The 26,230-nt window shown below is 42.6% G+C and overlaps 1 protein-coding gene across 1 annotated transcript in view; it reads left to right on the forward strand.

The window, feature by feature from the left end:
- Positions 1 to 26,230, forward strand: part of LOC116951417 (immunoglobulin superfamily DCC subclass member 4-like) — a 346,431-nt gene that overhangs the window by 229,158 nt on the left and 91,043 nt on the right. The window contains exons 11-12 of the mRNA XM_032970032.2: positions 1,157 to 1,324; positions 6,107 to 6,364. Coding sequence (XP_032825923.2) covers positions 1,157 to 1,324; positions 6,107 to 6,364 — 426 coding nt within the window. The remainder of the gene's footprint in view (positions 1 to 1,156; positions 1,325 to 6,106; positions 6,365 to 26,230) is intronic.

Genomic DNA, 26,230 nt, shown 5'->3' on the forward strand with positions numbered 1-26,230 from the left:
TGTCTGTGAGTGGAAAACAGTTCACAGAGATAATCCATTCATATGAATCGATAATAGTTAAGCTTCAAACGAATAGATCGTAAACCTACTTACTTCACTGCCATCTACAATCAATGCAGTGCCTTGAAGGTGGGTATTTTATGCAAGTTCCACCTCTATGTGATTCATAAACGTTGCCTCTAATTTGGGGCATTAGATTCCAATTTGTATATGTATATCTTACAAAGGATTGAATACATCGGGGGGGAGGTCTACTGAGACTGAACAAAGGGACTTTAGTTTTCCCAGCGGTGTGTGTTGATAATGTGCAGAATTGAAAGAGATCTGCGTGTCATCTCATCCACCAACCCTGCATCCAAATCACTGAGTTAGAGGAACATGATACTACAACCCCAGTACATTTGCCAATTTTGTTTAATGACCTTTAACATCTTCACCAAGCAAACAACATACATTTATAAAACATTCTGTCACAATGTCAGGTGTATGGTTTAGGGCTTCAAACTTGAGAGTAATCTAATTGGAGCAGAGCTCACGAGACCTCTGAACCATGAGGCCACAAAGTCACGTCAAAGAAACATTCATTAAAATAGCATAGTCATTAACATACACTGTCATCAGGCAAATGTAGGGAATTTCTAACCAGTTCAGTTGCATTGCTAACATGTGCATTGGACTTTTCCACCATTATTAATGCTGTCCTCCAGACAGTCTCGTCCCTTCACCTGATGAAGGCCGCTTGTGTTGTGGCCGAAACGTCGTGATTTTTTGTTATTTTATTTTCACCTACGTGACTTTACCCAATAGAACCAAAGAGAATGTGTATTTGCTCATTTAAGATGTGTTATGTTTCTCGGTTTCCCTGTTGCTGTGGGCAGTGGTGCACGAAGCTAAACATTTCAGAGGGGAGCGAATAGTAAATAATAATTTCCGAAATTATTAACTTCCAAATTTAACGTCAAAAATGTCCTGAGATGTATTGGCCATCTAAATATGTGCCCGATATTGTACCCCTCTACTATTCCCCCCCGCCCCAGTTGCATCTCAGGGTGCAGACTCCTGTAGAAATGTTACATTCGGGGCAACCACCCCCCCCACCCCCCACTGGGCTTTGCCCACCAAAAGCAATGACAGCGTGATGCCCACCGCCCCACAGACGCGGCGCGGTACGTGGAGGTGAATGGCTCCGAGACGCAGGCGGTGCTCGGCGGCGTGCTGCCCAACCGCGTGTACAAGGTGCGCATCACGGCCGCGAGCGCTGCCGGGTACGGTGCGCCTTCAGAGTGGATGCAGTACCGCACACCGCCATCGATCAATCGCAGAGGTGGGTGGGGCCCTGTGCACCGCGCAGCCCCAGGCGTGCATGACCTGTGCGCGGAGTTTAACGTGATAGGATACCTCGTGCACTTGACCCTGTGACACGCTTCCTGTCTTCCTCCACCATGCTATTTTGTAACTCCTGACCTTTTGACAATATTTCCTGCGTTGGCTGTTGGCCCATTTTTATTATTAAAGTGAGACATATGGCTTTTATAATAAAATAAAATAAAAATTCAAGACAGTTCTACTTGGTGGGGCAAGCAGGAGGCTGTTGTATAAGAAAATAAAGAAATGGAAAAAGAACTACATTGAATGTTTTACCAGTCCTTGTTGAATCATATGTTATGGTGACTTATAATCTCTGTAATGAGATTGATGGAGATGTATTGTTTGTTTGACTGACACAAAATAATAGTCCACAGGAGCCAAAGGCTGAAGGAAAAGAGTAGTGTGTTGTAGCATAGATTTAAGTTGTTTAGGATACAAATTATAATTAATTCTCATGAGTACATGTTACAGTTGAGAAGGAATCAAGCGTGTTTGTCAGGATTTTCTGTAAGCATTACAAGGACATTATAAAGACAAGTTATTGATTGTTTTATTTGCATTTTGCAAAGAATATTCTGTCCATTAAGGCATAGTGTGCGACTAAATCTAGTGCTCAAAGTTCCAAGAGAGGGAGAGAAAAGTTGGACTGGGGAAAAGTGGGTAGAACACGAAAAAAATTGGATTAACACGAAACTGTAAAATTACAAATGCTACACAAGAGATCGAATAGAACAGTGAATTGTTTGGTCTGAGATATTAGTCACAATGGGTTTCCAGAAAGGTATTGGAATACGTAGAGTATATTTATCTAAGTGGATATTGCTTCCCCGTATATTTAAAAAAAAAATAAAGAATCACTCGACCACACTTGGTGCTGTAAATTGGATGTGAAGACCCCTTCAGAATAATTTACAAGAGTAGGCCATTGCATGGAAGTATCACCATTTGGACCATAATTGTACAATTGTATACAGCTATATAGTCAATATATTACCATACTCTATGCAATTGCAGCTTCCCAGAGCCTCCCTTATACAGTGAGGGAAAAAAGTATTTGATCCCCTGCTGATTGTGTACGTTTGCCCACTGAAAAAAGAAATGATCAGTCTATAATTTTAATGGCAGGTTTATTTGAACAGTGAGAGACAGAATAACAAAAAAAATCCAGAAAAACGCATGTCAAAAATGTTATAAATTGATTTGCATTTTAATTAGGGAAATAAGTATTTGACCCCTCTGCAAAACATGGCTTAGTACTTGGTGGCAAAACCCTTGTTGGCAATCACAGAGGTCAGACGTTTCTTGTAGTTGGCCACCAGGTTTGCACACATTTCAGGAGGGATTTTGTCCCACTCCTCTTTGCAGATCTTCTCCAAGTCATTAAGGTTTCGAGGCTGACGTTTGGCAACTCGAACCTTCAGCTCCCTCCACAGATTTTCTATGGGATTAAGGTCTGGAGACTGGCTAGGCCACTCCAGGACCTTAATGTGCTTCTTCTTGAGCCACTCCTTTGTTGCCTAGGCCGTGTGTTTTGGGTCATTGTCATGCTGGAATACCCATCCACGACCCATTTTCAATGCCCTGGCTGAGGGAAGAAGGTTCTCACCCAAGATTTGACGGTACATGGCCCCATCCATCCTCCTTTTGATGCGGTGAAGTTGTCCTGTCCCCTTAGCAGAAAAACACCCCCAAAGCATAATGTTTCCACCTCCATGTTTGACGGTGGGGATGGTGTTCTTGGGGTCATAGGCAGCATTCCTCCTCCTCCAAACACGGCGAGTTAAGTTGATGCCAAAGAGCTCCATTTTGGTCTCATCTGACCACAACACTTTCACCCAGTTGTCCTCTGAATCATTCAGATGTTCATTGGCAAACTTCAGACGGGCATGTATATGTGCTTTCTTGAGCAGGGGGACCTTGCGGGCGCTGCAGGATTCCAGTCCTTCACGGCGTAGTGTGTTACCAATTGTTTTCTTGGTGACTATGGTCCCAGCTGCCTTGAGATCATTGACAAGATCCTCCCGTGTAGTTCTGGGCTGATTCCTCACTGTTCTCATGATCATTGCAACTCCATGCGGTGAGATCTTGCATGGAGCCCCAGGCCGAAGGAGATTGACAATTATTTTGTGTTTCTTCCATTTTCGAATAATCGCACCAACTGTTGTCACCTTTTCACCAAGCTGCTTGGCAATGGTCTTGTAGCCCATTCCAGCCTTGTGTAGATCTACAATCTTGTCCCTGACATCCTTGGAGAGCTCTTTGATCTCGGCCATGGTTGGTGAGTTTAGAATCCGATTGATTGATTGCTTCTGTGGACAGGTGTCTTGTATACAGGTAACAAGCTGAGATTAGGAGCACTCCCTTTAAGAGTGTACTCCTAATCTTAGCTCGTTACCTATATAAAAGACACCTGGGAGCCAGAAATCTTTCTGATTGAGAGGGGGTCAAATGCTTATTTCCCTCATTAAAATGCCAATCAATTTATAACATTTTTGACATGCGTTTTTCTGGATTTTTTTTGTTATTCTGTCTCTCACTGTTCAAATAAACCTGCCATTAAAATTATAGACTGATCATTTCTTTGTCAGTGGGCAAACGTACAACATCAGCAGGGGATCAAATACTTTTTTCCCTCACTGTACCTCAGACAGCTGAGAGACCTGATAGGTCCAAACTGTCCAATCCAGATCTACAGGGTCCAAGTATCAAGAGAGATGAAGCAGATGTCCAGTCTCTCATTGACCTTATGGAGAATAACTGGGAGCTCTTGAGATAGGAGAAGAGGCCTACCAGGTATTCATGTAAACAAGGTTAGCTGAGGACCCACCATCTGTGAAATTCCACAACAAGATGACCAATCAAAGTCTTAAGACATGATTCAATATCAGCACAAAAACAGCGCGTAGAAAGAAATCATAGGATGTAGTTCTGAAGGCAGATAGAAACCTGTTCAGCCACATAATCCTAGTGGCTGAAAGCAGGAAGATGAATATGAAGGATGTCCTTGCCCACCCACTGGGCCTACTGCCATGGGCACTGGCAAATGCTGATGGGTCCCTACAAAAAACAAACAAGGCTGCACTTGCCAGAGAGCTTGAAAAGAATGTGTCTCCTGCAGAAGACATCCCAACCCCATCTACTTCCATCATTGATGGGATGAGCCTGGTCCAAAAAATGAATGGCAACAATAAAACCTTGGCACAGGTGGTAGAGTCAGCCTTGACCCAGGTCCTCCACGAGAGGGCACAGAGTGAGAGGATTGAGGTTTTTGTTTTTGATGTCAACCGACAGACTTCGATCAAAGATGCTGAACGACTGAATTGGGGTGCAGACACCACTCTCCAGTACAATAACATTGTAGGGGGACACCACGTCCAGCAGTGGAAGAAATTCCTGTGCAGTCCCTCCAACAAGACCAGTCTCATCAAGTTTCTGGTGGAAGAGTGGAAACTCCCACGATACAGAGAGATGCTGCATGGCAAGGTGTTGTACATGACCTGTGAGGAAACCTGCTACAAGTTGACAGAAGATCAGTGTGAGGAAGTGGCAGAGCTGCACTCCACGCATGAAGAAGCTGACACCCATCTGCTCCTGCATGCAGCAAATGTGGGCTCAAAGGCAGTTATCATCACAGCTGAGAACACTGATGTCATGGTGCTTTGTCTTGGCTTCCAGAAGGACATCACCTGTCCCATCTACCAGAAATGTGGGACACAGAACCGCACACGGTTTGTCGATATCAGCAAACTGGCAAGGTCACTTGGAGACAGTATCTGTGACAGCCTAATTGGCTTACACGCCTTCACAGGCTGCGACACTGGCAGTGCATTCAATCCTCCCGTGTAGTTCTGGGCTGATTCCTCACCGTTCTCATGATCATTGCAACTCCACGAGGTGAGATCTTGCATGGAGACCCAGGCCGAGGGAGATTGACAGTTCTTTTGTGTTTCTTCCATTTGCGAATAATCGCACCAACTGTTGTCACCTTCTCACCAAGCTGCTTGGCAATGGTCTTGTAGCCCATTCCAGCCTTGTGTAGGTCTACAATCTTGTCCCTGACATCCTTGGAGAGCTCTTTGGTCTTGGCCATGGTGGAGAGTTTGGAATCTGATTGATTGCTTCTGTGGACAGGTGCCTTTTATACAGGTAACGAGCTGAGATTAGGAGCACACTCTTAAAGGGAGTGCTCCTAATCTCAGCTCGTTACCTGTATAAAAGACACCTGGGAGCCAGAAATCTTTCCGATTGAGAGGCGGTCAAATACTTATTTCCCTCATTAAAATGCAAATCAATTTATGACATTTTTGACATGCGTTTTTCTGGAGTTTTTTCGTTGTTATTCTGCCTCTCACTGTTCAAATAAATCTACCATTAAAATTATAGACCGATCATTTCTTTGTCAGTGGGCAAACGTACAAAATCAGCAGGGGATCAAATACTTTTTTCCCTCACTGTACAATAGAAAATGAATCATAATGGGCTACCCCAATGTTAAATAAGGAAAATTGTGACTCATATTTTAACCATCAAATGCATTGTACCCATTATAGATGTTCACAGCGTGGTTGTGGAGTAGCACGGTAGAGGTTTGAGTTGGTTTGTTTCTGTAGGATTACGTATAGCACATGTTGTAATGCACATACTAAAAAAAACATTTCTACAATTGTATTGTAAAAAAAAATGGATTGCTATTTTCCCACAAGAGGGTGAACTTCCCGTGTGTGTGTGTGTGCCCCAGTGCCCCTGGCCCCAGCAGAGCTGAAGGTGGAGGCGAAGCCGACCTCGTTGTGGGTCATCTGGTTGCCACCCACCAACATGAGTGGCGTGCGTGGCTACCGCATCTTCTACCGCAAGGCCTACAGCACGGATGAGGCACAGCCACCAGAGTCCAACAGGGATGGAGGACGAATGTCCACGCTGATTCACAAGGACGTGTGGATGTTTGGGCCCGTGTCGCTCCGCCGCAGGACCCGGCAGTTCAAGATCACCGGCCTCGGTAAGCGCGCTGGCTTTGTCAAATGCACGTACAGGATTGTAATTTTCCACATTCCATTTTGTGCTTATCCAAACGTATTATTGTCCACGTTTTACATCATTAGTCTCCATGTGTGGTTGCGTCACTCAATTTGCAATCGGAAAGTTGCGAGTTCAAATGCCATTCAAGCGTGGCGTCAGTCTAACATCTTTTCTGGGTTAATAAAATATAAAACACTTTGTAAAAAGTCAACAGTGGGCATCCTTTTGGAAGGTGGACTTTTCACCACTCAGGGCTGCCAACCGACATTAAACATCCCTTTTGCTTGTCGGCAAAGATATGTTCCACTTTTTTAAAGTGATATTAGTCTGAGCACTCATAAATATATCTGCATTAACTAACGAAATCGCCAGGCGTCATTCTGCAAACGTTAACGTAGTTAGTTTCTCAGTTCACATAATAATTTAATTTGTCTCTTTTGCATACTTGTTATGGGTAAGAAGCAAACTGGAAAACATCCCATTTGGGTTAATTTGTATTGTCTGCCCACACTGCAAGTGTAGTGATATTTGAAAAGTTTTCATATTTAAGGAGTAAAAAAAACACCAGTAAAATATTATTAATATATTTACGAATATCATACACTTACTCCTGTAAGCACAGTTTTCAACTAAGTGGTGTATACATTTCACAGCTGGGGCATATAATGAACTAGCTTTGCTACCCGGCTTCGCCCGGGACTTGGATTCATCCGGGACTTGGATTCATCCAGTTGCGATGTTCACACAACACACCAGTTACTTGTTTGAGGCTGAGTCGACCTAGGGGAGGCCCAGGACCGGTTCAAATAATTGTCACCGGTGGTAGCCTTCAACGGGAATCAAACTCAGGTCACCGGGTTCGTTGCAAAACGCGCTAACCACAACACTACAATGCGTTACACTTTCACATGCGCGGGTCACGTGACAGATTTGATGTCACAGCTCACTTGCCGTGCAAAAAATATATGCATTATTGAGCTCCCCCCCCCCCCAAGAAGTGTATTTTTTTATTTTTGCATGGTGTACAGTCTGGAAAGTACCCACATGGCAAATTTCCAGTTTGTTGCATGTCGAGAAGTACGCTAAACATTTTGAACAGACACACATATTCACAACTTTGCCTTTTATATATATGGAGATAAATAAATACATTAAATATTGGTGGTAAATGAAGTGGGAAGGAGGTAAGGGGAGGGATTTGTATTTTGCTATCTACCTTGTTATACAAGTGAACGCGTTACAAGTGGAATTATTAATTACCCCCCCCTCTTGAGATTCTATATTAACTGATTAATTAAGGCTTTTAGTCCTTGGGCCAGACCAGATATTGGTACCACCCAAGGTGGCAAAACTTCAATGGTGCCATTTTTTTTGTTACACCAAAAGAAGTAATATAATCATGATAACGTTTTTACCCTTTTATCTGGCACCAAAACTGACACCTTTATACAAGGGATCATGTTTGCAATAGCCACAACACAAGTCAGTTTTGGTGCCAGATAAAAGGATAAAAAACCTATTACTATATCTTGCTACTGGCAAAGGAGGTCTCATAATGTAAAATCATGATAACCTTTCCAAATGAGCAGCTGTTACATTTTTTCTCGCAGGAAACCTGTTTTTGCACCTATCGCAATCACGCCTATTTGCCTGGACGTTACAAATAAAACATTCCAACACCTCTGATGTTAATTAAGACAATAAATAATTTACAAAATGGATGTTTGTCCCCGAGGCATGTATTTCATATATATTCTTGCATTTGTTCACACTTGTTCTTCAGGTTGAGTGACTTAGTTAAGTCTGGAATAGATTGGCGCTATCTGTTTCCCTTCTGTTTCTAGCAGCTCGTTTGCTCATGACCATTTACGGGCAGGTGAGGCAAGTACTGGAGGTTCTGTATTATTTATGTTCAGTAAAGATATCTAAGATGCTAACTTTACCCTCAATGTACCTGTTAAGATTATTAGTTAAGGCCAAGTACTACAGGCAAAAATAATTATTTTTGTTCAGTTTGTCAGTTTTGATATTATTTGTACGTGGAATTATTTCCTGTCCTGGTTGGAAGCATGGTTCACCTGGATGAGACACTGAGGACCATTGACAACCTTGGGAAAGAAGTCTCAGAAGCTTCTTTGAAGGAGGTTCTCGAGAACAGCTCATGTGCACGCATCATGGAACTGTTTGAGGTCTACCGCGAGTTCCAGAGAGGTAGAAACGGCAGCCTCTCGACCTTCTGGACGTCCTATTTGGAGATGGTTGAAATCTTGTTGGGGCTCATCTGAGCATCCAGAGAGGGAGGCTGGATATTACACATGGCAAGCATTCGCACAATGATCCCATGGTGCTTCGCTTATGATAGGATGAATTATGCATGCTACCTCCCCTACTACTACGCCCAGATGTCTCAGTTGCCCATCGCACACCCAGATGTCTACATGGAATTCATGGAAGGAGGCTTCTCAGTTCAACTGGGCTGCACCAATCCCTTTGGCCGAATCCCTGTTGACCAAGCTATAGAGAAACGGTGGGCAAAGACACCCAGACAGCTAGAGGGACAAAGAGATTCAGCTTGAAGCCAGGAGCCGTGACCAAATATTACCTAACAGCTGAGTACAGAAGCATGTACCTCAGACAGCTGAAAGACCTGATAGGTCACGGCAGGTCCAAACTGCCCAATCCAAATCTACAGGGTCCAAGGATCAAGAGAGATGAAGCAGATGTCCAGTCTCTCATTGACCTTATGAAGAATAACTGGATCAATCCTATGTCCCCTGATGAGACAGATCTGGTTAGCCTCTCCACTGGCACCATGGCTCCACCTGATGTGACCAGGGTTCTCTTGAGAGCTCTTGAGATAGGAGAAGAGGCCTACCAGGTATTCAAGCAAACAAAGTTAGCTGAGGACCCACCATCTGTGAAATTCCACAACAAGATGACCAATCAAAGTCTTAAGACATGATTCAATATCAACACAAACACAGCACATGGAAATAAATAATAGGATGTAGAACTGAAGGCAGATAGAAACCTGTTCAGCCACATGATCCTAGTGGCTGAAAGCAGGAAGATGAATATGAAGGATGTCCTTGACCACCCACTGGGCCTACTGCCATGGGCACTGGCAAATGCTGATGGGTCCCTACGAAAAACAAACAAGGCTGCACTTGCCAGAGAGCTTGAAAAGAATGTGTCTCCTGCAGAAGACATCCCAACCCCATCTACTTCCATCATTGATGGGATGAGCCTGGTCCAAAAAATGAATGTCAACAATAAAACCTTTGCACAGGTGGCAGAGTCAGCCTTGACCCAGGTCCTCCACGAGAGGGCACAGAGTGAGAGGATTGAGGTTTTTGTTTTTGATGTCAACCGACAGACTTCGATCAAAGATGCTGAACGACTGAATTGGGGTGCAGACACCACTCTCCAGTACAATAACATTGCAGGGGGACACCACGTCCAGCAGTGGAGGAAATTCCTGTGCAGTCCCTCCAACAAGACCAGTCTCATCAAGTTTTTGGTGGAAGAGTGGAAACTCCCACGATACAGAGAGATGCTGCATGGCAAGGTGTTGTACATGACCTGTGAGGAAACCTGCTACAAGTTGACAGAAGATCAGTGTGAGGAAGTAGCAGAGCTGCACTCCACGCATGAAGAAGCTGACACCCATCTGCTCCTGCATGCAGCAAATGTGGGCTCAAAGGCAGTTATCATCACAGCTGAGGACACTGATGTCATGGTGCTTTGTCTTGGCTTCCAGAAGGACATCACCTGTCCCATCTACCAGAAATGTGGGACACAGAACCGCACACGGTTTGTCGATATCAGCAAACTGGCAAGGTCACTTGAAGACAGCATCTGTGACAGCCTAATTGGCTTACACGCCTTCACAAGCTGCGACACTGTCAGTGCATTCGCCAGTCGAGGGAAGCTGAATGCCCTGAAGATGGTGAGAAAGGGCGCTTCCTGCCAAGAGACGTTTAGTCGACTAGGGCAGTCATGGAATGTGAGTGATGAGCTGTTCCACACTGGTGAGGTGAACGAACTGCGCTACACCAGCTCTTCTGCACCAGAAGGGTAGAAGTCGAGTCCAGCCAGCTGTCACCATGCAGAGACTGTCTCTTCATGCATGTTCAACGAGCTCACTATCAGGCAGAAATCTGGATGTGCTGTCTGCAGGCTAACCCTGTGGTGCCAAGCCCCTACTGTGTATGGATGGACAGACGATGATGGCAAGCTGGCCATTTACTGGATGCGCTCCCCACCCACACCAGATGTGGTCTTGGAACTGCTCACATGCAAGTGTGTGTGTTCATGCAAAATGCCAAAGCTGCACGTGCCTGTCAAATGGACTGACATGCACATGCATGTGCAGGTTACAGACCTGCAGTAACCAAAAACTGCAGGATGATCAAGAACCTGACTTTGAACTCAGGGAATCAGATGACGAGATAGACGAGCAGTTTGAGGAGTGACATAGGGTAGTGATTATGATGGTATTACTGTAGTAGTAGTAGTATACATTGATGCACAGTGTGGTTATTCTGAACTTGGCTACCCTTGTTAACACCATCTAAGTACACACAGAGCTTGATAACAATAATGTAACCTTCTTCACATACACCCATCACTAACGATATATATGGGATTACATGTATCATTGACGAAGTATATGCGAATGTCAATGTTTATAATATTCAAGTAGTTCCTTACCTCACTATGGTATTCCTTATTATCCTGTGTTTTAATTGTGTATTTAAACCAATAATGGCCAGTTTGTGACTTAACTGGCTTTGGTCTAGGTAGTTTTTCAGTAATAATGCCCATTTCATCTTTCCGGACGCCTGTCATAGGGTATGGGTATAAAAGTCATGGTCACTACAACTAAGATGCCACTCCGCAAAGGTTATCATATCAGAATATGTCCCACACACATGGAGGATTACAAAAATCATGACGAGACTGCCACCTCAGGTGGTCCCAATAAGTGATTTTTTTGGTCTGGGCCCATGGACTATTTGTTACACGCCTGGTTACAGTCTTACAGTACCTATGATTGCACCAAGCACCAGGGTGTATTTAAGGGCCATCAGTTTACACATGTTGTTTCAGTATCGTTACCAATTAATTTATATTATATAGTTTTTCATAACGAGCCGTTGTCCCACTATTTAAATAATACCGTGGAACATATTCACTCTTTGGTCATGCAGCTTGTGTCAAAAGTGTTTTACTTGGCTAAAACACTTATTTTTCTCTTCTCATGCAGGATTTATTTCATGTAGTACCTATTAAACACATACACACAAAGCGTCCTAAACTGATATTTTGCCTTTTGTGCATATTTCGATTCCATTGCTTCATACCTAACTATCTTGAAGGTGGGAATATCAGTCATGGTCTCCTTTCAATACATTTATTCTCGTTGCAGTTCCTTGATAGGTGGCATTGTGCATGCCATTTACAAGACGCTGGTTGAGCTGGCCCCCTCGTTGTATATTCTGCAGTACTCTCGTGAGCAGATAAGCTCACAGTGATTAGCCCATCTGTAAATATGTACAGCATATTTTGAGATTAACATAATCCATTGTAATTTATATTATTAGCGTAACCCCCCCCCCCCCCCCCCGATCTTTTCACCTGATAGACTCAGAGTGATTAACATCATATTGCTCTATTTAAGATTGGAAACAGGAAGACACAATTCTGGCAAATTGCTTGATGAAGCTTGTTGTGATCACCAGCGAATACTCAATTGTAAATGTTGTGAGTTTACTCGCCATCACACCAATGTGTTGAAGTAATAGCTAATTGGCACATTTTGTTCACATGGAAAACCTTACTAATTGGCTGTGTCGGGTGGTGGTGGGTTAACAACACATTGATATTTACGCGAGCTGACCCAAAAACCTTTATTATGAATAATATCGGTCGCAAAAACCTACGTGTTACACATCTCCTGAGCAGACTATGTAAGTTACATTATCCGTAGCCACTCCTGTTGGATGTTTTTTTGTTTCTTCAGGTGCCATTATTCCCAGGCAGCTTTGCTGGGTGGCTGTGTATAGTTGTGGAGGTGGCTACTTATTGGTTAAACCCAAATAAAACATGCCACAGCATGCTTTGCCATTGCTACAATCTTTGCTTGAAAAAATCCTATTCATTTCACCTCACGTATATCTGTATTTTACACAAAGATACACGCGGCAGTTTGCAATACTTTGTTGAATTATATTTGTCTTGCTTTATTTATTGGTGGATTTCATTGTTATTTTGGCTCTGCTTATGAGATGCCTAATTTAGTAATTTCCCTCCATTTTTAACGCCTCTTAATTACTAATGTCACGTGTACTCCCTGAACATTTCTACACAATTGTAAAATCACAACAATTTTATTTTTCTAAATTCCAACATATAATCATCTCTACTATATATAGTTACCATAAGGTGATGGTACCTTTAGGAAACCCGAACACTCACTAATGGTTGTGATTTTGCATCCCTGGTGTAATTCTTAGGCAGGCTCATGTGAGAGTTGTATGTGTTGAGCATTGAACAATGGCATCACTCCTACTGCGAGTTAATCATGATCCTCATCCTCGGACATGTTCAATCCACTGTTGGATGAACGCCTCCCTGTGTCGTTGCCACTCCCCTTAGTCTCGCGAATCTACAATCCATCTCATTAGCACTGGTGAGTTGATTTCACCGCTTCATCTTTGCGGTGATCAAGCCGTCGATCACAATCCCACCTCTGGTGGCCATGTCACCACCAGTTTCGTACATCAGCCATTATCCGGCCTAGCCTCCTGCAGAAATCCACTAACTTTTTTTTTAACAGTCACCGTGATGTATCTGATTTAATCGTGTTATCTGATCCGTGTGTTTTCTTTCTGCATTTCAGTTTAATGGTAAGCAGGCACCACTCAATTCTTCAGTTTGTGTTCTATTTTGCGTGTCATTGTCCATGTTTCGGATCGATATGCCATGGCAGGAACTATACACTGATTAAACATTTCTTCCTCAGACTCATTGGAGCTAGCTTTTCTTTACTACACGTGTCTGTGTGTGTGTGTCTCCGGAGGTGCACACACAGAGATGTTATACTGGTTAGGAACCTCCTGGTTAAACCAGCCCACAGGGGATTATTGTGTCCATCCGTCGTGCATCCAAAAATGGGAGGGGTGGGGCTGGGTGGAGAGGGGAGGGTGGGGAGGGACTGGGTGGGGGGGGAGGGTGGGGAGGGGCTGGATGGGGAGGGCCTGGGTGAGGAAGGTGGGGTGTGGGAGGGGTGGGGCTGGGTGGGGAGGGGCTGGTCACCCCGTGGTGCCCTTATAAAACTCAACGTTTAACCTACTCACGCCGACTTGTGCCCGCCCTCACAGTCGGGCATATTGTGCTGAATACACCACGTGGTGCCGCCGTTGACCCTGGCCATTGACCGAGCAACCCAACGTTCCTACCAGCTCCCTCCGCAGGAATGTGTTCTTCTGTTGGGAACTGGAGACTGGGTTAAGTTCAATATACATTGGGGGAAATGTGACCATACTTCACCATGCTGGTCCGTGGGGGTTGTCGAAGTTTCTACCCAATAGGTGGAAAAATGTACCATGCTAATGAGGTGACCCCATAGCTACTATCACGATAACGCAATTACAGTTCACTCCGAAAACCAACTACCACAGTCACAATCTACTACGACCCACCAATAACTCACGTTATGATGACTGCAAACAATACAATGATAGCATTGATCTATTACAATATTATGTACTGTATTTGTAATTTAAAACTGGAATTACAGCTTACTACTGGCTGTAATTGTCATGTAATGTAAATATAATGGCTACCGTTTATATGAACATTTACAGATTAATATGTTTCTGACTATTAATTGTAATGTAACAGTTACACAATCTGCAAAACTGTTACATTTTTTTCAATATTTTAGACGACTTATCGTAACTAGAAGGTTCTATAAAGTTCCCCTCTACAATATTTTCTTCCATATTTTAAAACAAATCTTACAGCAATCCACATTTGTATTGCTGCCTTACAAATTATATTGTTTAATAATACAGTTATATCCTTGTGAATGTATAAAATAACAACTGTAGAATACAGTACAATCTGGAAGAGGACAGTAAATGTTAAAAAAACAGTTACATCAACTACACACGATGCTTCTTGAAACTAAAGCAATTAACTGTAACATGAAGCACATTATTAAATTATTTTGTCGGATAACTTTTGAGAGCGGAGCTTTATTTCAATCATTTTTCATTAAATACTACAGTTCCACTTCTTAAATTGGCACATGAAAAAGAAAACACCCCATGTATATTTAAATACCCCCTGTACCACTTTGAGCAGCTGTTCAATGCCTTAATAATTTGGCTGGGTGATTTAAAGACAGTTCAAGGTAAAACAATAAAATTAGATTTTTTTTAAATCAGCGAAATTAATTGCAACAAAGTTAACTGAAGTTTCATGAAGTTAATTACGTCAGAGTGAAAACAATTGTGCACTTTGCTACTCGTAGCTTACCAGCTGGTATAAAAAAAAAAGAACATACCATTGAGTTATCAGACTTAAAATGCAAACCCTGTTTGGTTACATTTTACTTGATGGATCTGCTGTGATCTGAGGCATGTTTTCCTCAAGTTTATCTTTGGACTGATCCCCCTGATTCTCTGAAATACCTCACGCTTATGGGGTTTACGGTGGGATTCGGTTTGCTTGATAAAAAAATATACATCATCCTACCGAAATACAATTTGTATCAGCTGCTCAAAGAGGTAGGGTGGATATTTAAGTACATCTGTTCTCTTTCATCTTCTGTACCGCCAACGGACCAAGAGTACCTGTTAGGCTGAGTAGAAGGCAGAGAGGAGTTGTCTAGGCTACTAATTGGAGAAGCAGGGCTCAATTTGTGAATAAGAGAGTGGAGAGGACCATAAGTGATGCATATGGGGGATGAGGGCTTATGGAGTGGCCACTACTGATTTTTTTTTCTGTTGGCCTTATGTAGGCTTTGTGGGATTATTTGACGTATTGTTAGAAACAAGGATAATGGTAATGTCGCTCACTTTTTTTGAAGTCTGAAATCTCAGAGGGCTGCTCTTTAATGCCAAAGATCCCAATAGAGAAACGTTCATATTGGCCTTGCACCAACCTGCCTGAAGGCTGACAAAGACTCGTGTCACTGACATGGAGGCTAAGTACACTGCCTTGAATGGCATACTTTAAGCGTTGTATGTTGGACATACACTTGAGGCGCTCAGGTGAATTGCCACTTTATTGCCAAAATACCGTCTCTGCGCAATGATAACTGGCTGCATAAAATAAAATAAATATTCGCATTTCCTATTGGGTTATGTCCTTTTCAGATCATGATATAAATACATTTTCAGCGCCAGGTTCAATTTACTTAGAGGAGCAACCTGTGTCTGTAGAATAAACAATGCACAGAGTGTTACTTTGATTGAGAGGTGGCATGGACACACACAAGTACACTGCACATTTCGTATTGTTGTACATGGTGGTCCAGGTGTATTGTGACCCTCATTACACATTTATTTCTGTTTTAAATAAACGCTTACGATAAAACATATATATTACGTTCTAGAGAATTAAATGGGGATCGCAAGACATCTGGACCACCCTGTGAACAGAATGTATCACGCAGTTTTAGCGCAGAAGAAGGAACCTCATTTGGGGCTTTAGGGTCTGCTAAAGTTCGGCAATTGTGCAGAATAAGGGCTTCGATGTCAATCTGTTATCTATCTGTTGTAAAACAGGACGTAAGTGTATGCTTCTTTGGTTTGTGGTTCTTTTTTTAGGGGGTGGGGGGGTATTTTCACTCATCTCGTTAATGAATATTAACTGGCCTCTTCCGTACGCTCACAGTATTATTATCAGAGATGTCATATGTACTTTCAAACTGTGTTCTAGAGCTACAAATGTCTAAAAGGTATGAATCAATGTTTAATCTACACAGTAATACTTCGTGTACAGAGTCCTGGGACCCACCACATTCATTTAAAACAATATGCCCAACATTCCAGTAACATAATTCCTGTTAAATTAATTGTAGATATGTTACATAGAACTCAAATGGACAAGGACAGTGTTGTGTGTCCACCTTGTGCCTAGATGTTGTGCTAGATGTAGGTTGTATAAATACACAGTAAACCACGACACCTTGGCCTGAAAGGACTGTCATGCCTTAGCAGATGTGGTCCCACAGGCCAATGCTAAGAGCCTGCATTGGCCAGATCAATTCAAGCATGAGGTTTCATTAGTTGGAGAGATTAAATGTCAATTCAATATATGCCCCTTTAATCACCTGATGGATTCCCAAGGACCTTTCTCTCATAACCTTTCCAAATGTCCGAGTCCATCAAACTCAGCCAACCTGTTTTTCTCTTTTTGTTATGCTGACTTAATATGGAAAGAATCAGATAAAATGTGATATGACCAATGACCCTTTGTGATTTTTTTGTCTCTTTTCATTCAAAATAAGATCTTAGTACTCAATGTTTATGATCTCAGTTGCCCTTTTGACCTTTATCCTGGAACAGCATCATGTGATATGCCAGTGTGGTACCTGTATTACTGACAGCATGGATAAGTACGATGATATTTTATTTTCTATTTAATATGGGGTTTTTTTTGGCCAGCAAAGCCACTTGAATTGTGGCTCTGGGAGTGGCAGGTCAGAGTTTCGATTACCTCGTTAGAAGTCACTTGAGTGCTGTAAATATTTGGGCACTAAAGCACCCTTTGCTTGATGTCAGTTGGTAGACCAGCATAATAAGTTCAGGTGCTCCCGTTGAATATGCTTTAAAATCAATGTGTTAAATACGGTGTAAGGCAGTGGTGATTATTAAATGTTATATATGAAGCCGACTCATTTGAATGATTTACAAAATGCCCACAGACCTGATGATGAAGACATAGATATATTTTTTTGCAAACGTCACTCCGCTCGCCATTCAATAAAAAGTAATACAGTATGTGCAAAGAAGACTGGAGCTCTAAAATATTATTGGCAATCTGCCAACATTATATACAACTTGATTTTGTACGGTGTCAAAATACAGAGATATACACACATACACACATTGTAAAGATTTGGCAATGTTAAACATTGTGAGAATGAAGTAAGGAATACTATAGATCAAATACATTTCTTAGCATGTCATTATTTCCAGGTCGATGCTTTTTTTCTTTTGACGTGACATTTTTTAAAGTTGCAAACCAGTGGAAAGTATGTTTTGCCATACCACAAATCAGGCTTCATTTCGAGGTGGGCGATTCCCACAGGAATCACGTTTCTTCTATGGGCGATTCCCGTGTAAAATAAGCATACGTATATACATGATTAAGAAAATGTGTGGATGAATACATGAGTAAGTGATAATCCAACCATTTGGTCATCCAACTGGTGTGAATGATAGGCCGTGAAGTCCTGGTGGTCTCTTGGTCCCAGTGGACTGAGATATATAAGTGGTACACCCAGTATTCCGAGTAGTGGTCCCAGTGATCTTAGTGGTAATTCTGGTTGTACTGGTGGTAGTACAAAGTAGGCGCAACAGTATGAGTGTTTGGTTGAGTGGTCCGAGTGGTAGTTTTGATGGCGGCCCCAGTGTTAGTCCAGTGGTGGTTCCAGTGGTCTGACTTATAGTCGTTGTGATCCTAGTAAGGATAGTGGTCTAGGAGCATCGCATGGCCTTCTAGAACCACTGCTGGGTTTAGAGGGAGGCCGGACTGTGCGGAGCATGTATATACTAGCCTCGACAGTCTACACATACTTCATCTGTGTATAGCCTAGGCCTCCACCAGGTCCCACCTGTTCTCCCATCGTGCCTGAACACCGTTCTAGAATCGGGGTGAAATTGGGGCAGTTCTGTGCACTAGTCATTATGTATATATGTTTCAATTGCGATTCCACTTGGTTAACCAGGCCCCGTGAGTCCTGTTTTTGTCACTAAATACTACAGCAAGCTCCACACAGCCCGCCAACTCCTATGATTACATGATTACAATCTTGTTCAGAATGATATTCAATATTAAGAATATAATTGTGATTTCAGGCTAGGAATTTTTAGAATCTCCCAGGTTTAGGCTCGATGTATAATGTGAATATTTTACAGCCCTTTGTTAATCCGCTGCCAGATAATGGAATCTTCATACGATATCAGTCATGCTTTTTTTTACCATGCTTCACCAAACTTCTCAGTGTAGATTGGTGAAAAGGTGGACGGGATTAGGAGCAAGATTGCTTCAGGGAATCAAACTCAGGTCACCGGCTTTAAATTGCAGTGCGCTAAAATCACTGTGCCACTGTTCCACATATGTATGCCATTTTTGTTAAGGTTTCCTCCAATAATCCCTGACTTATATCCCTCCCCGTGTCCTCATCTAGCCACTTTGACCACCCAGCACTCATTGCATTCGCACTTCCCCTGACCATCGCTTAAAAATCTGTACCCATTTCCCTCATTTCAGCTCCTGTTCCAACAGCACCCCATACCACCACTTTCTTGTTCCCCTTACTCCCCCCCCCAATACCCATTTTCAACATGTCACTGCCTCAAAAAAGGCATGATCGTCATATGTAGCTGATGCTGGTGAATATTCGTGTATAACCCACCCTCTTTACACTGCATCTTACCCTTTTTGTCAAAATATCTTAACACCCCAGCAGGAAACTAAATTTTCAGCGTCTATCTCTGAGCCGCTCCCTTAATGTGTCCTCATCTTGCTCTTCCACTCCTGAATAGGTAGCAAATATAGGATGTTAGTATCCACTGAATTACATGTTTGGCCTTACTTGTGTTTTGGTGAAAAGCGAATTGCTAATTTTTGCCAGAAAAAAAAAAAACTGCTAAATAAGTGTAAATTCATTCAAGTGTGATAATATTATTCATCTAAATGGTTTGCACTCTAGAAACAATTAGTTTTCACCCTCTGAAGGGTGGGATGATGATAGGAGAAGAGCGGTGGCACAGTGGTTCTCACAGACACTGCACTCTCCGCTGATGTTAGCCGTGGCTGAACATTTAACTTGGGTCACCAAGCTCATAACAGAGAGCAATCACCACTGTACCATGGCTATAATTAAATAATCGAATTATTGCACACATTTCTACAAGCAAATACGAAAAATAAACAGTTGATTTGATGGTCGACAACTTGTTTCCTGCAATGATTTACAATTTTATACACCCTGCTCTCTGTAGTTTAAAAAAAAATATTTCACGAATGTTTATTTTCAAGTCTTTAAAAAAAAAACAGATTTTCACCTAGATCTAAAAAAAGCAATGAATTCATACAAAACACTTGATAATAAAAAGGTGTTAATTAGCACTTGTTCTCAGTTGGTGTATGCTTCTTTATTTTGCCGAGGTGAGATATTTTAAAAATATGTGATATTAAAATGCAGTATTACTCGCACAGGAGGAACACTTGGAAGTGTATTCATCGAATCCCAGTTTGCTGGGTTAAATTGTCCCTCTCGTCCAGTGACATTATATGTATGTTGAACTTATTTTGCACCGTACTTACTCAACAATATAATCTGAATAAGACACCAACCCTCATGGCAATTAGTTACCTGTATAACGTATTGCCATGACATTGGTAACTATATGACACACAATTGCATAATGCATCTTGTTTGCTATATGTGACTCGTAGAGAAATTCATATTATCTCTAGCTTTTACCTGTTCTGAGATTGATGAGCTTGATGCAAAAATGTAGGAAACATTGTTTTCGTTTTCGGTATTCACTCTCACTTTCCTGCGTTACCTGTGGAAGAAATAAACCAATTCTAAAACTTCGTGTAAAAGGCAGTGCCAAACTCTGGGTTAGTGACATTAAGTGGTTATAGAGAATGGCTTTGCCCTGAAGAAAGGACCATTTATTAAAATGTGAACCTACCATATATATTTATGTTTTAAGGCAGTGTCAGTGATGGTGGCAGTGCTTTTGTTTGTGCTTGCACACCCTGCCAACGCAGCCATTTATTTTATAATTGGTACTTTGTGGGGGGGGAGGGTTGGTGTATGGCGTATCAAGCATCTGCTGCATGGGTTAGGTTATCCATACAGCATATGTTAGTTTGTGGTGAGCCGAGCAGTGATAGTAATGACTCAAACAGTAAATATGGTGATAATAGGTTTTCCCCTTTTTTATGGCAACAAAACAGGTGTTAATATGTTAGAACACCATACTGAAACCTTTTACAAGGAATCTTGTCTGCATTCACCACAATACTTGTGGTCAGAATGCAAAAAAAAATACTCTGATATATGCAAAAGGCGTCCTCTGGTCTAACACCTTTTTGAGACTAGGCTCAATAGAAAGCTGTCTCTGGTGTGGACCAATCAGTTTCAAGGACAATGCATATATTATCAGATTATGATTTTTGTTGCATTCTGACCACAAGTATTGTGGTTAATGCAGACATGATTCCTTGTAAAAGGTTTCAGTTTGGTGTTTTAACATCTCAACACCTGTTTTGTTTCCAGAAAAAAGGGGAAAACCTATTCTCATATTTTGGTACTGGCAAAGGAGGTCCCATGAAGTAAATATGGTGTTATCGTGTTTACGATGGCTGTGGTTTTCTGAACAGTTTCATCAGCTGGTGGTGGCTTATTTTGGCAGTACTGGGGACTTGCACCCATTTATTTTTAGGATCAATCCTGGAAGGCCTGTGAGTGGACATGTTAATTCCAACGAGATTGGTTGTTCAAATAGCTTTGGAGCCGTATGTGTCATGCTGTGGGTGGACTGAGTTCGATGTCAGGCTGCTTGCCCCTCATATAAGCATGGGTCCCCTTGCTTGCAGCATATAGGTAGCCTGGGTCGGCGTTTAATATATTCTCAGAGAATGCCAAATAAAAGTAGAGCATTTCCTTGCTATTTGGAGTGGACACTGCCCCATTGTTTCTAGGAATGTTTGGTAATTTACTACGCATTGTGCCGGCAACAAATAAGTGCTCCTTTAGTTGTACCCAATGAAGAGGATGTGGACAGTGGCTCAATTATTCGCCTAGTTGTGTGGGTTTTGGGGTGACAGCTACTGGAATTTTAGGCCCGTTGTATTGGTGGTGGTACATTTGCTCATGAGGTTCATAGACTCCCACAGTTATATTAGTAACTGTTGGGGCTGCTGTTGCTCTGTTGTCGTGCATGGAGTTGCAATATCACAGTTGTCGTGCTGGGAGTGATATGGTCAATCCATATGGATGTAGCCAGGTTGCTCGCAGGTAGGTAAGTTGGGCTTTACGTTTGGCAGAGGAGTTGTTATTGGTTGTGATGGATAACACGTTCATGCACTTCACAAAGATGTTGAAGACTCAGAAGATTATCTGACAGGGCTGCATCATCTAATGCAACTTGCAGTGGGGTGACTTCAGGGCTGCCGTGCTGAAGATACAGGGTGATCCGTTTATAGATACCCCACTGATTTCGACTAATCCTTTTACTTTATTCTCAACAGGTGAGTGAATTTTGTGAAAGTGATAGATCCATATATACAGAGAAGGGTTATTGAATAAGACTATTGGGATCAGTGGGAGACAAAGCGGCTTTGTATTTAAAATGTCTCTATAATTTCTCATCATCATTATTATTATTGTGGTGGGGTATCTAGAAATGGGTCAACACGTATATCTTGTGCCGGAGTGGTGTTGTCTTCCAATGAACCTGTGTACTCATCAGCGATGGCCAAGATAGCAATTTGTGGGCTCGATTACTCAAATGCAATCAATACACTGACTTCAGTGTCATGTCGATGCTGGGGTTGATGTGCAAGTGGTCACAGTAGTAGTTGGATAGGACCTCTTTAATGATGGGCAACGTGTGTTAATGATCATTGTCTAGCCATGCAAATTACATGGCCTAACAGACATGCTGAATGTACTCTACTAGTGTCAGTGTCTCATTTCTTTATAAATTACACTCTGGCTCATAACGCCTGAATAAAGCTTCCTGCGTGTGTGACACACTGTAGCAAATTACCTACTATGATCACCCAGAAATGTCTGTCCGTCACGCGCGTGACGTCACTCCACACGAGGCCCACTCCCCCGCGTGACGTCACTCCACACGAGGCCCACCCCCCCGCGTGACGTCACTCCACATGAGGCCCACCCCCCCCCCCTCATTATTATTCATGAGTGGGTGGATTTTGACACTAACGCAGAGGAAGGTCGAGCCAAATTAAATAATTTATTGCGCAAAGTCACTTCAAATATGACGACGTTTCTTTACAGAAAGTGACGGTAAAAAATAAATCTACGCAGCACAGTGCTACACTCGTGCGTGACGTCACTGCAAAAGAGCCCCTCTCCCCCCTTCATTAATATTCATGCCCGCGTGGAAATTTACACGGACGCACAAGAAGGTCGCGCGCTCCACATGCCGCACCCCTCCCCTCATTAATAATCATGAGCGGGTGACGTCACTCAACATGCCGCACCCCTCCCCAATAACCATGAGGGGGTGACGTCATTCCGCATGGGGCAACCCCCCCCCTCTCCCCCCTCATTAATAATCATGAGATGAACAATTTTTCTCTTGAATATTTTTAGATTCACTGCCATATACACCCGTCCTTGGACGGGCAAAAAAAGCGAGTAACATAATATGCATGATGTAACGGTGTTGAAAGCGGCCTGAAAGTTATCTCGATCAATCCCTCTTCGCCTCAATCTATGGAATGTGGTGTCAACCTCCCCAGGCACTGGAATCAGTTTGTCTTTGCACGCTCCACCACTTTGTGATAGTTTCTGGTTTGACTTGTGGAGTTAGTGAAGTATTGCTGAGCAGCAGTTGCTGGTGTTGTTCCCTCTCTTTCTACCCGTGGTCTTGTCAATCTCCATGGCTCCACTTACGGACCTTGTAGGAGTGTGTGGAAGTTCATGGTCACTGCTGTCATTCTGGTCAAAAAACCCGGTTCCACAATTGGTACCCTCACAGTGACTCCTCGTCAATATGCTCGGCACGGGATCAGCATATTTGTAAACCATTCCTCTTTCCGTACGGTACTTCTCAAATATTAATCTCCCCTCTGTTTGTACAATCATTGCTTTAAGTTTTCTCGTAAGCTCTCATCTCTTTATGTTATGTTGTATTATATACTTTATGACTTTTCTTCATGTGTACAACAACTATCTTGAATGTGGTGCACTCATCTGTGACGTATGTTATTCACGGAGTCGGGCCAATCTACAATTGTTCAAATTATCTGTGGATTAGTGCTTTCATTAGACACGGAATCACACTGTACGATTACAATGGATAATGGAAAGGGCCTTCCTGGGTCATTTTTTTTTAAAGGATAAGAGGAGTCAAGGGGCATATTTATTCTGTTGTCCAAATGTTTCCATGGATAACAGGAGTTCGGGTTGAGGTTAATGTTTTTTAGTGTGGGGAGAATGGCTCTCTGAGGTGTGTGCATGTGTGAATTCCCCGCGGGGGTTGTGTGTAGCGCATGAAGTGTCACGATTGCACACATTGTTGCACTCCTTGCAAATACAATTTTTGTTTTTTGGACCAGGTAAGGCCCACTTAGCTATATAGCTCTTTTTCAGAAGCGACCTGGCCACAAATGATAGCTCAACGAAGTGGCTTATCGTTCGGACATTTATAGCAGCCAGATACTCTAAACGCATGTTTCTAAATGTGGAGACAAAAACCGGAGGATCCAGAGAAAAGTAAACGCGACCATGGGGAGAACATGCAAACTTCAAATATACAGGCGTCAGTGTTGGGATCGAACGACCTCCTGTATACCAGGCAAGGTAGCTAACATCTCGCCACCATACCACCCCAAAGTGTTCTGTAGCGGTCAAGCCTGCCCTACAGGCTTCGATTTTTCATCAGAGTTATCCGTTCATGAATCAATTTGGAAGACTACAATTGTCAGTTGTTACCGTTGGACACATTACTGTGTTAGATTGGAGTAATGCGTTTTTTTGTTTGCACATTAATAGAGCAATTTTAATGCACATTAACAGAGCAATTTTAAAGCCACTTGCTTTTGAATATCTGTGCATGCGGATGGGGAAAGGAATCCATAATACATTTTTTTAGTTAGATCGCGTAAATATAACTGTGTCGTTAAACCCGCCACCACCTGACACAGCCAATGAGTAAGGTGTGTGACGTAAACAGAACATGCCAATTAGTTACTAGTACAGCACACCGGTGTGTTGGAGTGAAAATCCACAACATTTACATACATGACAAACCTTACTAATTGTCTGTGTCAGTTGGTGGCTGGTTTAACGACACTTGTATATTGACGCGATTTAACCCCCCCCAAAAAACCTATGTTATGGATGATATTGGTCGCGATAGCCTACGTGTTAAACTGGGGAAAGGAGTGCAGAATCGGGACAAAAACTTTCGCATTTAAAATGTAAAGTGTCGGTGAAGATCAATTATGTGCCTAGGAATATCAAGTTGTATTATGTAGAACACACGGTGAAGGGCTAAGGAACGGAAGGCTATCAAGGCGTTTTTTGAGGTCACCAAAAGCAACCAAAGAGAAAGCATCACAGCAGAGTGTTTGTTGTAGTGTAAAATCAGACCCATGAGGGTAGTTGTCAAATGTGTAACATGTTCCTGGGTGTTTCGGCAAGAAAGTGGTGACAAGGTGTGGCGGCATCAGTGTAATTGGCCATGTTGACTAATTTACACTGTGTAGAAATAAGAAAAAAATATATAAAATTACATAATATACGACGTTTCGATTGCAACACAAGCAATCATCATCAGGTAGAGGAAACACGTAACCGCAGATATGTATACAGACCTTAAGTAGAAGGAATTAACACAGATAATATACCAGGGGATACAGAGAGATGGAGCATCACACTAAATCAAAACAGGGTTTAGCAAAATTTTGGAAACTATGTAAAGCAACACAGACGGTCGGTTAAAACACAATGAACGCATGGCCTGGTTGAATACACTATTTCAAAGATTGTTAAATTGTAAGTTGAGTGTGAAATTTAAGATAGTGATAGAATACATACCGTAGAGAGACCTATGGTGGGAGACACGCACACAGTTAAGAGGTGAAGCAGCTCTGTACCGAGGCCTTAAATAGCAATCGAAACGTCGTATATTATGTAATTTTATATTTTTTCTTATTTCTACGTGACTTTACCGAAAAAACCAAAGATTAATTCCTGCAGTCACGAAAGCACCAAATCGAGTTTAATTCATACTGTCTTTGCAATGTACACTTTTATGGACATATACAAAGACACAAAGATCGTCTGTGTAGCCTTGACAGACTTGACAGACTTTTGGGGCAAGTTCCATGAACGAGCACCTATGAAGACCTGCATGGTGCATGAGGGGGTGAGTGGCCACCACTACGCCCGGCCGTCTTTGTCTCCCTTGTGGCGATGTCTACACATCGCACCAGGTACTCATTTGAGGCTGAGTCAACCTAGGGGAGGCCCACGATCGGTCCGAATATTCGTCACGGATGCTGGCCATGAGTGGGAATCGAACTTGGATCGTCGGGTTCGTAGCGCGGCACACTAACCGCTGCACTATCACTCTTTGTCTTTGTCATAGACATGTATACACGCGGACACACACGTTTCATCTGCACTCTTATGTTGCTGCTCATCGGATGTTGCACTCTTTGTCATGTGGCTTTGAAAACATACAGGCTCTCGCCACAAGGTGTGGAGCCACTCATTTACTTCACGGCGTGACTCCGCGCTGCACGGAATGAATCCGCTCTTTGCAGAACCGTTCCACAAAGTGTCCATGCACACACACACACGTGTGTGAGACTGTCTGGTCGG

Source organism: Petromyzon marinus, chromosome 1 (genome assembly GCF_048934315.1).
Source record: "Petromyzon marinus isolate PM22_M1 ecotype Great Lakes invasive population chromosome 1, UKy_Petmar_22M1.pri1.0, whole genome shotgun sequence".
In the NCBI taxonomy this organism is placed as follows: Eukaryota; Metazoa; Chordata; class Hyperoartia; order Petromyzontiformes; family Petromyzontidae; genus Petromyzon; species Petromyzon marinus.